At 38.2% G+C, this 15,194-nt stretch overlaps 1 protein-coding gene across 1 annotated transcript; it reads right to left on the bottom strand.

Annotated features, from left to right (window-relative positions):
- Window positions 1-1,095: 1,095 nt before the first annotated feature.
- LOC104417649 (pentatricopeptide repeat-containing protein At1g62930, chloroplastic) lies at window positions 1,096-3,173 on the bottom strand. Its single transcript, XM_010028889.3, has one exon. The coding sequence runs from the start codon at window positions 3,159-3,161 to the stop codon at window positions 1,506-1,508; it is 1,656 nt and encodes a 551-aa protein (XP_010027191.2). The 5' UTR covers window positions 3,162-3,173; the 3' UTR covers window positions 1,096-1,505.
- Between the last annotated feature and the right edge of the window lie 12,021 nt (window positions 3,174-15,194).

The following is a 15,194-nucleotide window of genomic DNA, read 5'->3' as shown; positions in this document are numbered from 1 at the left end:
TTCGCCGGCCAGCTGTCCCCCACCGGCGTCCACGTCAGCGCCGGCCGGCCAATTTTGGCCGGATGGATTGAATTGGCACAATTATGAAAGGTTTAGGATTAAATTGGACAAAAAAAAAGTTTAGGACTGAATTGGCACAATTGCAATAGGTTTAGGACTTTTTTGGTAATTCTCCCATGAAAGATATATTGTAAAAAACAAGTGCATCCCAATGGCAGGAAATAAAACTGAATAAAACATAAAATGCTCTATGTTTTCATAAATCGCGGTTCTCAATAATTTTATCAAAAACTCAAGATAAATATTAATTAAGTTGTGAGAGTACCATGATTTATTTATTCTGTTTAATTTCCTTGGACCTATGAGTTATTAAAAGTATATTTTCTTTTCTATATCATATCATTTGATTAAAGAAAAACTTGTATCATCAATAAATATATTCAGGAAACCGTTTTTAGAATACTTCTCTTGATTCAGCTTGTCAAGTATAAACTCAATAGTAGACAAGGCTCTAAGGCAGACGATCAACAAGCTAAGCACATGAAATAACCTGTTTAATTTTTTGCCCTTTCGATTGGATGTGCAAAGTTATACGTTTGACATTTGCTTTACAAACGATTATGGTTTATCTCTCTCTCTCTCTCTCTCCTCTCTATTTTTAAATCTATTTCAAGAACTCCATGACCCATCAACCACATGTGTAGAGTATGTCTTCTTAGCCCAAGCATCGCCAATATATATAGGCAGACACAGAACCGAAAAACAAGCAAGCAAATTCGAAGCCCTTTTCGATAAATGCTTGCCGTAGCTCAATCTGCATGCCTATGCTTCCTCACCAAAATTCATGATCTGCAACGTAAGGAACTATGCTGTAAACAAAAAGGCTCGATGAGCCTGCTCGCACATTCTAAAAACGACAGCAAATAACAAGGACAGTTAACCAGGAGCATTGCTCCAAGATAAAAACTTCACCGTATACTTCACATCACTCTAAGAAAGCATAACATTGCTCAACCTAGGACTACATAATCAGTCACTCGTGTGAACTGCTTCTGTTTTTAGTTCCATATCATGTACAATCGGTAAATTGGAAATAGGAAAAAGGAAGAGAATTCATCTGACGACATACCAGAAGTTACTCTCAAGAAGCTGCTTTGGTATGATGTGCTTACCGATGAAGAAGAAAAGAACCAAGAGCAGTCAATTGTTACTGTACAGAAAGGTCCCTGCAAGAAACTACCTTGGTATGGCTGAAGAAGCAGAAGTCATCAAATGCGGATAACTTTCCGTGCACCGCCATGTTTTCTTCCTCGTAACAAATTAATCTCAGACTATACAGAACTAACTAGTGTTAGATGATGCAGGCCCAATTTTCTCTCATTGAAATAAAATTTGGCCACTTACTATATGCACACAATTGCAATTCAAGAGAGCTTACGTCTCTGACCACAAAAAAAACCCAAAACAAAAACAAAACAGAGAGCTTATGCTCCCAGTGTGGATTTTCAGGATTCTAATGTATTGTTAGCCAGTGCACCCAAAAATTTAGCCGTTGATGCAGCATTTGGTGAGAAGCCTTTCTCAACCATCTCCCCTAGAAAGAGCATTGCCTTCGCATTCTCACCATCTTTGAGGAGTGCTGGGACAACAATGTTAAAAATGATACCACTTGGAGGACATCCCTTCTCTTTCATATTATGAAGTAGTTTGCATGCTTCACGTATTTGGCCAGCTTTACATAGTCCTTTTATGATGGCACCAAATGTCACGACATCGGGTTGCAACCCTTTGGCATCCAACGAATTGAAGAGGTTCATTGCAGGTCCAAATTCCCCCATCTCACACAAGCCCTTAATAAGGATGTTGCAGTGGACTATATTAACATCGTCCATGCCATCTTCCATGTGTCGAAACAATGCCATTGCCTTGTCCACTTGTCGATACTTACAAAGGCCATCTAACATGATGGCATAAATTTGTTGATTTATATGATTGCAAGCCAGCATTTTGTAAAACAGCTGATGTGCGACCCTGGGGCTTCCAGCAAGGAAAATGCCATCCATGAGACAACCATAGGTGGCAACATTAGGGACTAATCCTTTCTCCAACATTTGCTGAAGGAGACTCATTGCCTCATCAACTCTTTTAACCGCAAAATACCCGTTAATCAACGTGCTATAGGTCACTACATCAGGATTGCACTTCCTTGCAGTCATCAAACAAAATGTAATTGCGGCATCATCCATTTGATTTTGAAGACAGTAACCATTTATCAACGAGTTATAAGTAACTACATTTGGCTGAACACCCATCTCGATCATCAGGTCAAATATGCACTTCGCCTCATCAGTCATGCCCTGTTTGCCGAGTGCATCCAAGATAATAGTGAAGGTTTGATAATCTGGCCTTATTCCTCCCCGCACCATCTCACTCAACTGGACTCGAACCTCTTCCCATTGGCCACAAAGGCATAGACCGTGGATGAAGGAATTATAAGTGATAACATTTGGGTGGATTCCATCATGAATCATCTTCTCTAACAAGGCCTTTGCTTGTTTCCATTTGCCTATGCAGCCTAAGCCACGAATCAAGGTACTGTAAGTGAGGATATCCGGCTTAATGAGGCAGTGGCTCATACAATTAAATAAGCCAAATGCCTCTTCCACCAGTCCTTCCTTGCAATAGCCATCGATGATCGTGTTGTACGTGACCAAATTTAGTTCGCAACCCCTTTCTTCCAAATTCCTCATTAACTGGACGGCTTTAGAAGTCTTACCGGTTCTGCACAATCCCTTCACGATGACACTGTATGTAAATACATCGGCCTTAAATCCCTTGCCCCGCATTTCCTCCACCAAGGTCAAGGCTCGTGCGATCTTACCCTCTTCACAGAGGCCGTTGAGCAAAGTGTTGGAGGTCACCACATCCGGTTCAAGCCCAAGCTTGAACATTTTGGTCAAAACGGAAAATCCAAGATCGGACCTTTCCAAGCGGCAGAGGCAATTGATCAGAATGTTGAGAACGGAAATGGCGCGAGATATGCCCATGGAATCCATTCGCTCTATCATGTGGATGGCAACAGCATAATGCTTCCTCCTCACCGCAGCTCCCAAGAGTTGGACGAAACAGGGAGTCGAAGGCAAAGGGTTCAGCCGAATCATAACCTTGAAGAAATGCAAAGCATCCTCGGCTTTTGCCAACCTGTCCTTCTTTGCACAGGTTCATGACGAACTCCAAAACTTGGTTTCGACTCATGGAATCGGTCAGTCCAGAAGTGGAGCGTGAAGTGCGAAAGCGACGGGAGGGAGAGGAATCGACAACGCGAGGAAGAAGAAGAGGAAGAGGAAGAGGAAGAGGCGATGCAAAGAAAGGAGCAGTGAGAGTGAGAGTGAGATTACCGGATGGTGGTCGAAGGAGAGGAGGAAGAAGAGCAGAGGTGAATTTCACCATTCTTCGCATCACTCCTCTTCAGCAACTTCTCGTCGTCGCTTTCCTCTTACGAACCACGTGACCACCTCGTCGGTTGCCTCCGCCGTCCAAGAACCACGCCGAATGATGCCGTCGGCGTCTCTCTCATGACTCGCTATGTTCTCTCCGTCCCACTCTCATCTCGCTCTATTCTCGCCCTCTCTCCGTCGTCTCACACGAACCGCACCGTATTTGCCTCCGCCTCGAAAGGTGTAGATTTTCTTATATTTACTTCAAAAACCGTGTAATTTTTGCATTCGATTTATAATTTTAGGTTTATTTTGAAACATGGACCTTGCATGTGTTATGTCTCCGGTCGAATTGCAATGTTCTTGTCTTGTTAAATGAGTCTCATTTTGAAGGTTTCTTTTTCTTTTCATAGTTTTCTCGCTGGGTTCACTTTGTTCTTGTCATCTCTACCATATGATGAATCATGCTGTCGCCTCCACTGTGCTTTGTACCACACTGCTGCCTCCACCTTCGCCTCAAAAGATACGGTTTTTCTTAGATTTGCTCCAAAAATTGTGTAATTTTTGCATTTGTTTGTGATTTTGGGGAATTTGGGGATTGAAGGACATATTTTCATTTCCGTGTGTTGTTGGTGCTTGCCACCCTTGCTCTAGTCAATTAGGTATAATAGTTTAGTTTATTATTAGATAAAACTTTTTATCAAGGAATGATGGAATGGAATAAAAATAGTAATAAAAGAGATGTAAAATTAACAATAAAAATAAGTAAATGAAAATGAAGTGCAAGAACCTATAATTCAAATGAACGAATTCAAACTTAAAAAGGATATCTTTATTATTATAGAGAGAGGGGCAATGAAAGTTATAAATAAATAAATAAATAAATCTACTTTCTTCATCTCATTCTTCTTTACATCTCTGGATATGAATATATTTGATTTTATTATTGTGATTCACCAAACAATGAATATGATATAATAAAATCCCTGAATTTTGTATTTTATTCAATCAAATCATATCTTAATTAGAAATACAGAAAATTGAACGCATATTTAAGATTTTTGTTTATGGCTCTGTTTGAGTTTTAATTTTTAAGGGTAGGTGCACTAAAATTTCTAAATTTTATAGAGAAGGTGTAATTAAATTATAAAATTATAAAAATGCAATCAAGATTTAAAATTTATCAAATTTGTGCAATTAAGTTCTTCTCGTTGGCACTAAGTATCAATGTGGTGCTTGTCGACACTTGAATTTAACCAACAAGTAAGCTTATAGTTATAAAGAAAATCACTTTGGGCTCAAGATTTATGGTTGCGACAAAAGCTCGATCCTAAAAAAAAAAAAAAAATAGTAAATATATCTAATTTTGCATCCATTGCATTTATAGAATTGCATTTCATTAACCTTTATGTACCATTTATAAATAAATAAATAAATAAATAAATAACTTTTTTATGAAAGTTTTTACTATCTCCGTTTGTGTATATTTAAGTTCATTTACACCGGTAACGTGAATACTTAACAATGAACATGATATGATATAAAAATATCTGATATTATTATTACGATTCACCAAACAATGGAATACATCTTTAAGGCTTTTGTTTATCCCTCTGTTTCAATTTTATTTTTTAAGGATATGTGTAATAAAAATTCTAAATTTTATCGAGAAGATGTAATTAAATTATAAAATTTTAAAACACGATCAAGATATAAAATTTATCTAATTGGTATAATTAAGTTCTATCGTTGGCACTTAGTATCAATATGGCACATGTTCACTCCAATTTCACCAAAAAGTGATCGTATATCTATAAAGAAAATCACTTTGGGCTCGAGATTTATGGTTGCGACAAAGCTCGATCCCAAAAAAAAAAGAAAAAAAAGTCAAATTATCAAATTCTGCATCCTTTGCATTTCATTAACATTTACGTATCTTTTATAAATAAACAAAAAAAAAAAAAATTACTTTTTTGGTGACTTTTCAGTCAAACTAAAAATGTCCCTTTTATTGTTACATATAAATTTAAGAGTTTAATTTCAAAATTTTCTTGTATAAATCAAAAGTTGAATTTTTGGTCAAATCGAAAAATTCAAGCTTCAATTAAAAACATCATTTGTCGTCATCTTATGATCGTGTTCGTCAGGTTTGTTTTGTACTTAGTAATCGGGGGTACGATAATTTTAGGATATTGGACCCGATTGTGAAAATTTCAATCGCTGAGAGCACCAGAGCTCCTGGATTAATTATTTGAATGCACATTAAGCTCGATTCTTTCTCACACCTTTGCACATAATTAAGCCCCTAAACTAGCCACAATCTAGTCCCCTATGGAACTAGGAAACTTGAACAGGAAATGAACTAGAGTTAGAGAGGAAATAGGAGGCAAAACCGGGGACTTGCAGCTGCCCATTTCTCGGTGGAGGCCAGCTGGGATGGGACTGCAAATTGAAGCCTAAAATGGAAGCTGTCTTGGCTGCAAAAGCTGGACAAAGTAGTCTGCAGCCAGGATACGAGAAAGTTGCAGCAGGTGATTACAGTAGGGTTGGAGCTGAATTGAAGAGAGGAAGGGAGCTCAAATTATACAACAAGGGGCTAAATATTGCAGCTCAATGAGAAGACCAATCAGGGTTAAAACTTGTTGCAATGAGCTGAAAATTGCAGAAAAAAACGATTGCTGCAAGTAGAGAGGAGCCTACGGAGGTAGCGGCAGTTTTTCATTTTTTAAATCCTCTTTGGCCATATAGTTTCAAGTGAAGCACGCCCGAATCCCCCTCTACTCCTCTCTAGTAACATAAAAGATGCCATATCCTAAACTTCTCTTTATGCATCAATTCGATTTCCCACGTCACATTTCATAACATATATCTATACTGATAAAGAGAGAGAGAGAGAGAGAGGGGTAGTTCTTTTCCTTTTTTGGGTAGTTGAATATCAGCATTTTCTAATGATATCGTATTTTCTAGTTTGACATAATAGTTCATCTTCAATCACACTTAATAATTACCTTGACCAAATGACAAATTCTCAATTATTCTCAACACATCACATTGCGAGGAAGAAGACAAGGATCAATGCAAACATAGGAGGAGTCAGGGTGAGATTTCAGATGGTGGTCGAAAGAAGAGCATGGGGCAATTTCACCATTCTTCGCATCATTCCTTCTCCTCATTCTCGCTCTCTCAAGAGCTACCCAGTCCCAAAATAAAGGAGCAACTTTGGCATCATTTCTTCTAAATTAATGACCAAACACTTAAAGTGATTTGAGTTCATGAAGATAAATTCGTTTTGACCATCAGATTGGTTTTTAATTATCCAAGTCGCTAAAATTCATTTATTTCTAGTGAAGTGATGCACCTTGATCAGAATCCGACCATGCGGCACTAACCTTTCCCTCAGGTGGCTAATATTCGATCAATTATCATTGGTTTATTGATTTAATCATCTTTAATTTTCCATCTCTTATTAAATTTAAATCTAAATCTGAAAAATGGATAAAGAAATTATTTTTATTTTATTTATATAGTCAAATGAATGTAGCTTATTCAATAAAATCAAATCTATTTAACTAAGAACGAAAAATGATTTGGTTTGAGTGATCCGATTATTTGATTAGGCAAAAACGACCTAACCACCATTAAAAGTAATCAATTAAACATTTTGAAATAAAGTTGCAATAAATTAAAAAATAACATAAACTGAAAAAATGATAGACTACAACTTTATTGAGAATATTATCTATAATAGTTTCTCTTTTTATAGTAAAAATAGTAAAGAGAACAAATGATATAACTTACTCACTCGCGAGTTACCTAGTCTAAAGATGATTTAAAAAAAAAAATTCCTTGGGATTTCCCTAGTCCCAATAACTTGAAAGTTCAATTTTATTAAACTATATTAAGTGGATTTGTTGAATCAATGAAAGCTATATTGTTAGACATAAGTGCATCGCAATGGCAGGAAATAAAACTGATAAAATAAAATAAAATGCTCTATGTTTTAATAAGTTGAGGTTCTCAATAATTTTATTAAAGATTCAATCGTAATCTCAAGGTAAATATTAATTACTTTGTAAGAGTACCATGATTTATTTATTCTGTTTAATTTCCTTGTAACTGAGAGCAAAAAGTGAAATAAATTTTATTGGAATAAGCTAAGAGTTATTAAAATACATTTTCTTTCCTATATCATGTAATTTGATTAAAGAAAAAATATTAGTATCATCAAAATATATAACCTGTTTTATTTTTGCCCTTCTGATTGGATGTGCAAAGTTTTATGTTTGACATGCGCTTTACATACGATTATGGTTTATCTCTTCTTTTTAGAGTATACCTTCTTAACCCAAGCATCACCGACATACTTAGGCAAAAACGGAACCAAATAACAAGTAATTGTAAATCAATCTGCTTGCTTATGTTTCCTCGCCAACATTCATGATCTGCAACATAAGGAAATATGCCATAGGCCCATAGACAAAAAGGCTGGAAGAACCTGATCGTGCATTCTAAAACAGCAGCAAAGATCAAGGAAAGAAATCCAGAAGCACTACTCCAAGATAACAACTTCACAATGCACTTCAAATCATTCTAAGAAAGCATATCATTGCTCAACATAGACCTAAATAATCAAGATGCGTATAATAACATTTCTATTCTCGAGAACAATTTCTATTTAGAAATTTTTTTTTTTCTATTTATGTTTCCTAAACAAGTTTTTGAGCAGAAGGAACATGTTTAGTAATTGTACAAACTTTCTATTTCTAGAATAGAATTGTCTTTTGTATGAACCCAAAATTTTTTTGTGACTTAGAATTTCTTTTATTTTTTGAATAATTTTATTACATTTTTCTTTTTATTTTTTTCTTTTCTTCTTCTTCCTCTAGCCAATCATCGATCTCGACCACGGCTAGTCGGCGACCACCCAAACGAGAGCCATCAAGGTCGCCTGAAGCCTTACCTAGCCATCGCGAGGTCAACCTCACTCAGCTAGGAGACGTCGACTTGGCCTTACCTAGCCACCAACGAGGCTTGGTCATGCCGAGAGTCGGCGAGGCTTCAAAGGTCATTGACCACGACCGGCTAGGGGAAGAAGATGAGGAAGAGGAATATAAAGAAAAGAAAAGAGAAAATTGTTTCAAGCTTGATTCTTAAGATGTTTTTGAAAACAAAGAAACAATTTTTTTTTTTCCTTCTTGATTCTATTCCAAATTTAGTCCTAGAAATGAATTTGTTCTTGAGAACAAAAACTTTACAAAAACAGATTTCTATTCTATTTTATTCTAGAGAACAAAAAAAGAAAAGAATCATAAGCATTACCGAACAAAAGAGTTGCCATACTAGTTGGCTTCTACTGTTTTTAGTTCAATAGCATGTACTATTAGTAAACTGGAAAGAGGAAAATAGAAGAGAATTCATCCGATGACATACCATAAACTACTCTCAATAAGCTTATTCAATATGATGTGCATAGCAAGGAAGGAGACGAACCGAGAGCAATTAAAAAGGCGCAAAGAAATCAAATCACAATTGTGATTCCATAGAAGAAGACATGTAAGATCTTCCCACATCATATCAATGACAATTTTTCACTTGGTTGAAAGACATTAGTCACGTAGTTTCTCGATGAATTTTTGTTTTCATTATCTGCTCTAAATAACAAAAAACAATAATTTAAAATATCTCTTTATCAAATTTTAAACTACTTTAAATGTGACTCCTGGAGTATTTCCTTATAGAAAAAATATATCTCACCTATTCGCCCAATTCAAATCAATTGATAAATTACCTAACAAATAAATCCACTCCGTTCGAGAAAAACTTAAATGAATGAATCAAGCATATATCTTGCTTAAGCTCCTTTTTTTTTTTTTTTTTTATAATGATGAGGTCCCCAACTTTGGGTCCATTAAACTCATGGCCCATGTAAGACGAGACTTAAAGCCCAAGTGACTGGGCCGAACAATGAAACACTTGCAGTTGGCATGGAGAATCAAACTCATGTCGTGTACCTAATCCACCCTTACAAGTCCACTACTAATCACCAAGTCAAACCAAATGATTTTATTTAAGCTATTATATGTATAAGGACTGAAGATTTATATAGATAGATATAAATATGTAAATATGCATACCTCTTATATCATTTAAAGCTAAATATAGCTACTCTTCTAGACTTCTACACCAAACATAGCTCATTTCATCACAGAAATCTCACTAAATAAAGCAAAGAAAACTGCACAGCTTACTATGATATGCAGAGTCCTATTTCACGCTTTTAAAATCCACCCAAGTCGAAATTAGATGAAATGAACCAACCCACTTCACCTTCTCTCTGTTGACCGTAATCAACTTAAGTTAGAGTACAATGGATCAGGTCAGTTTAGTCACCCATGGACAAGCAAACTTGACCTAGCAACTGGTGGAGAGAGATGAAATAAGAATGGACTGCTAAGTTTAGTGTAAAGGTGTACATAGGAAAGACAATGTTCGAAGAAAAGCAAAGATGTATAGAAGACTACACATTTTCACCTTTTTCCCTGGCTCTCTTAAACGTAATGTTATAGGCATAAGACTAGGCTCTGGAAGTCTCCGACTGTGCTAATGTAGAGTCGTTAGCTGCTTTTCTAAAAACTTTGCCATTTTACTAAAATAATATACCTCCTTTCTCAGTTTTGTTTAGAGAAAGGAACAAAAAGGGTCAAAGAACATGACCTAATTTCATCTTTTTCCTTGAGGGAATGCCTCAAAGAATGACCAGCCTTACTTGAGGTGCTTTTGAAGTCGCCACATTGGGTGCTTGCCCAGGCAACTCCAGTGCTTTTGAGAACACTAGTGACACCTAAACAGAACAATTGATCTCACTTCAACTCATGAACGAGACCAAGCACTTAGTGGCTTAACGTGGCAGAAGATGCTTGAAGGCCTAGATTATTTTCTCTTTGCAAATTGAACCCAATGCATCGATCAACCCCCAAATAACTCAAGGTTGCAATATTAATGACTTAAGTGGCAATGGTTGAATCAAAACTAAGTCAACATGTCATTACATTTAAGTGGTTATTTATTATTTTCCCTTAACATCAATATACACACTTCATATTTATACATGGAACTCACATTACAAGAAGAGTGTATGAAGAAACCAAGATACCTCTTCGAATCATAGATAACAGGGAACACAGACGAGTTCTCTATTATGTGCAAGAACTTCTTCAATTTCAAATTTGACTGCAACAAAGTAGCGAAAAACAGGTAAAACAACATGGCCAAAATGAGGAACTATTACATAATTCTTCATTTACAGGAAGATATCAACTAGCACACTGAATAAGCAAGTTCCAAGCATAAGATATATGTAACAAAACAAATATGACAGTTATAAAAAGACCATTAAAAGGAGCAGCTATTGAGGACCCACATTATAAAATTCCATTAGTTCATCAGCTCTGAAGTTCTTCACCTAATATTAGAACAGAAACTACGGCGCAATCAGCCAACACATCAATCACAGTTGGTAGAGAAAACAAAACAAATATATAAATGAAAGCAATCTCATGAACTCAAAAGTGGCATTGACATGTTAAGCATACTTAATTTGGAATAATTCACTTTGCAAAATAGTAATTAGAAATAACACGCTAATGCATTGGAAACTACAAAATTTCCTTTTTAGTTAATTAGTAAGTCTCCTTGGAGCACTGTTAACAAAAGGGCACTTATAAAGCATACTTATTTAATATGATTCACTTTCCAAAGAAAAAATTACAGATACCACAAGAACAATCTGTGCATCCAATTGAAAACCATAAAAATTTCTTAATCAACTACTTAAGAATTGCCCCTAGAGAACAGTTAACAAAATCCTTACAAATACTTAGATCTTCATGAACAGAAAAATACAATCTTTATCATGAAACTACCTGCTTCAAGGGGACGAAACTTATACTGGAAGGTGGCAAAGTCTGAGACCAAAGGAAAAGGAACATGAGTCAGTGATACGATGCACTTCTCGTAACATTAAAGAAAAGATCGAACCACACAGCATCTCGATAGCCATTACGAGCAACATGGTCTGCGAAAGACTTTAACCCATCCGAAGTCGGACACTAGCATCTTAAACCCCCGAACCAAAATTCACCCACGACCCGCGAAACAGCTCCAAACCCATCCGAAACACACAACATCTAACCGAATGCCGAATCACCTGTTTGTCGGAACTTCGATTTCGTAGATGGCTTCCTCGTCCTCATCGGTCTCCTCTTCCAGTGCTTCTCCTTTCGATGATTGCCTTCTCCGTCGTCCGGCCAGCACAAACAAAGAAGCCCAACCCCTTAGCCTTTAAAAAAAAAAATCCCCCCCCAAAAAAACCCGGCAAAACCATGGTATGATTTGCTCGCGGTGGTTCGCCGATCGGAAAGAGGGAGGGTAGAGAGAGAGGGAGGTTGCACGACGATCGGTCAAAAAGAGGGAGGTCGCACGCCGGAGGGCAGAGAGAGAGAGGGGGAGGTCGCATGTCGGTTGGTCGGAAAGAGGGAGGACAGAGAGAGAGGGAGGTCGCACGCCGGTCAGTTGCTCGCGGTCGTCTCGCCGGTATCCTCCTGGTTCGTCGGTTGCTTGCGGTGGTTCGCTGGTCGGAAAAAGCGAGGGCAGAGAGAGGGAGTTCGTCGAGGAGAGAGAGCGAGGGTAGGGAGAGAGGTGCAAAGAAAGAACCCGCGCAACAGAAAACCCTCTCTCCAGAAGCTACAATATAGGAAAATTTTCAAAATGGGCGCCTGAAATTGTAGGTCCCACGAGGACACGTGTTGCGATCCCACAGCCTTCTTGTTTGCCAGGCTGGAGCGTCAGATGTACCTAATATTTTCTCGTTGCCTCCATCATTCGACCACGCCAAACCACGCCATCTCTCTCTAGATTCACTTTGTCCTTTCCGTCTCACTCTCAACTCACTCTATTCTCACCCTCTCTACCATCGACAAACAACGTGGCACCGGGTGCTCCACGTCATCGTGTGCCCTCCCAATTAGGATGCGAAATGTGTCGCCACAAGGCTCCACTTGGAGCCTGGACCCACCATTATTTTTCAGTCAAACTTTTGCCGCTTTTCTCTCTCATTAAATGCTTTGTCCTTCTCTGCATCATTTCTCCTGTTCACACGCAAGGAAGCGTCCTTCCCCTCCCCTTTTCTCTTTCAAAATTGTTTCTCTATGTTCTACATCTTTCTCCATGAAAAATGTGATGCCTGCTCTCTCTCTGTTTTTCAAAAATCTCTCTCACCCGAAGGCCCGCTAGTCGCCTCCAAGCTTGGCCGCCTCTACTATTGCCGTCAAGAGCCACTCGCTCCCAAGAACACCATTGGTCATGGTGGCGGGGTCACGAACTCTGACCATCTCTGCCTCAGCCTCTTCGGCGAGCACGGACACCCAAAAGCCCGCCGGTTGCCTCTACCATCACTGCTAGGAGCCACTCGCTTCGAAGAGCCCCGTTGATGGTGGTTGGGTCCTGAGCTCTAATCATTTCCGCCTTGACCTCTTCAACGATCGTGTACACCCAAAGGCCAGCTTTGCCATCGAGCTCGATTGCCTCTACCAGTCGCCTTCAAGCTTGGCCGCCTCTGCCGTCGCTGTCAAGAGCCACTCTCTCCCAATAACCCCGTCGGTCGTGGCTCGTTCCCGAACTCTGACCATCTTCGCCTCGGCCTCTTCGATGAGCGCGGACACCCAAAAGCTCGCCGGTCGCGTCCAACCTCGGCCACCTACCCGAGCCACACGCTCCGAAGAGCCTCGCTGGTCATGGCTGGGTCCCAAGCTCTGACCATCTTTGCCTTGGCCTCCTCAGTGATCCCAGACACCCAAAAGCACGTCGAGCACATCCGAGCTCGGCCGCCTCCATTGTTGCCACCAGAAGCCACTTGCTCCCAAGAGCCCCACAAGTCGTGGCTAGGTACCAAGCTATGATCATCTTCACCTAGCCTTCTTCAGCAAATGTGGACACCCTAAGAGATTATCAATTGCAACAAGTCCTTACATGCTCTTTAACAAACTTGTTTTTTCTTATAATACTATCTAACTTAACATGACATCTTATGCTGCCAACAGATAGCTCCTGTGGATCTAAAGGCCGTATTAAGTACCCCTCCTGACAATGTTGATGATGCAGTAACATGGTAAGCAAGGAAAAAAAAAAAAAACCAAACCTTGCTAGTTTGAACAAGAAAATCGAGAGTAGAGTCAATTCCTTTCCTGTGATGTAAATTTGAGAGTAAGAAAATGCATACTCAAAACATCTCTGTTATCTCACAAGTGAATTATCTTCATTTTTTGTTTTTGAGAAATAATATAGTTAAAAAAGGTGAAAGAACCTTTACCAAAAAAAAAAAAAAAGGTGAAAGAACCAATCCATCTTTACTATGAATTATGTTCATGACTAAAACAAAGTTTGAACATATGATGTTTTAGTCAAATTTTTGTTAACATCTTATTTTTCTTGCAATGTTGATCTAGTGATGTACTATTACTTATTTTCTTTGTAACATACAGTGTCCTCAATGAAGAATCGAGGGAGATACTGTTGGCATTCATGGTTAGGAGAATTGGAAGCGATCTTTCTAAGGAATCTGTCATGGACTACTTAGTTGCATAGGTTTCTCATCAAGTGAATTAGATGTCATCCTGCATGCACACCTCCACAAACTAAACATTTCCAAATCCCAAGTTATGTCGCTTAGAAAAAATAATAGCAGTATGTCAATGATTTTTGTTGTGTGTTCTTGACCAGGCTTCATCCATCTTTCTTGATGATCAAATGAACTAAGCTTTTCAATGTATGCATCTTTGAGCTATAAGTTGCTCCCTATTACAAAGTGAGGAATGTAGTTTTTACTAGTTCAATTCCAAAATCAGCTACTGGAAAGATTATTTGGAGGGAACTCACGAAGTTATTGACTTCTAGATTGCGAGGGCTGTACTTTTCGGGGAATTCTTTTGTCTTTTGTGCTCCAACAAGGACCACAAGCTCTATAAGAACTGCCAAGCTATGAAGTACTACAATTGTGATTCATGCAAGTAAATGTCATTGCTTTGATGCTTGCTTCTCTTATTTCTCCTGCTGTTATGTCTAATTGTCACTTGCTGTCCTAGGGCTGGAGTTGCTTAGTACATGAAAACCGAGTGAAGAGTGGTCGCAATTTCCAATGTTATCATGTTTGTTGTCTTGCTAAGGCAAACTGAATAATAAGATAGAGGGTTGTTCCATATTCTTATCTATACGTTCCAGTTGGTGTTCTTTCCTAATTTTCTTCTAATTGCACTTCTCCAATTAGTGATTTATTTCATCAGATGCTGCGTGAGGCAAAATGCTGCTTGGAACCGCTCTAAAACTTGAGAAAAATGGGCCTGTAATCCCAAAAAAGGACTAACTGTTGCCAAAAGTTGAGAGAGTTCTCTTTAAACAAGACCAAGCCAATGTCATGCTTCTACACAAGATAAAACATGTTGGATTTATTTCTTTTTCGGAATTTGTTTTGTGAACACGAACATGTGTCATGTTAGCTTAGTAGTTGAAGTATGAATTGTAAACATTGGAAGGATGAAATATTCATTTCTTAATGTAAGTAAATTTCATCTTGGTTTCTTCTCTTACTTTGTGTAATGAGATATATTCATTAGTCAATTGCAATATGAGGAGAATTTTGATATTTGATTTATGAAAGTGGTATCTCCACGAAGACTTTTCATGGTGGTGAGAACTCAATGGTTC

Source organism: Eucalyptus grandis, chromosome 8, assembly GCF_016545825.1.
Source record: "Eucalyptus grandis isolate ANBG69807.140 chromosome 8, ASM1654582v1, whole genome shotgun sequence".
NCBI lineage: Eukaryota > Viridiplantae > Streptophyta > Magnoliopsida > Myrtales > Myrtaceae > Eucalyptus > Eucalyptus grandis.
Note: the sequence above shows the minus strand (reverse complement) of the source record. Positions and strands in the feature narration are given on the sequence as shown.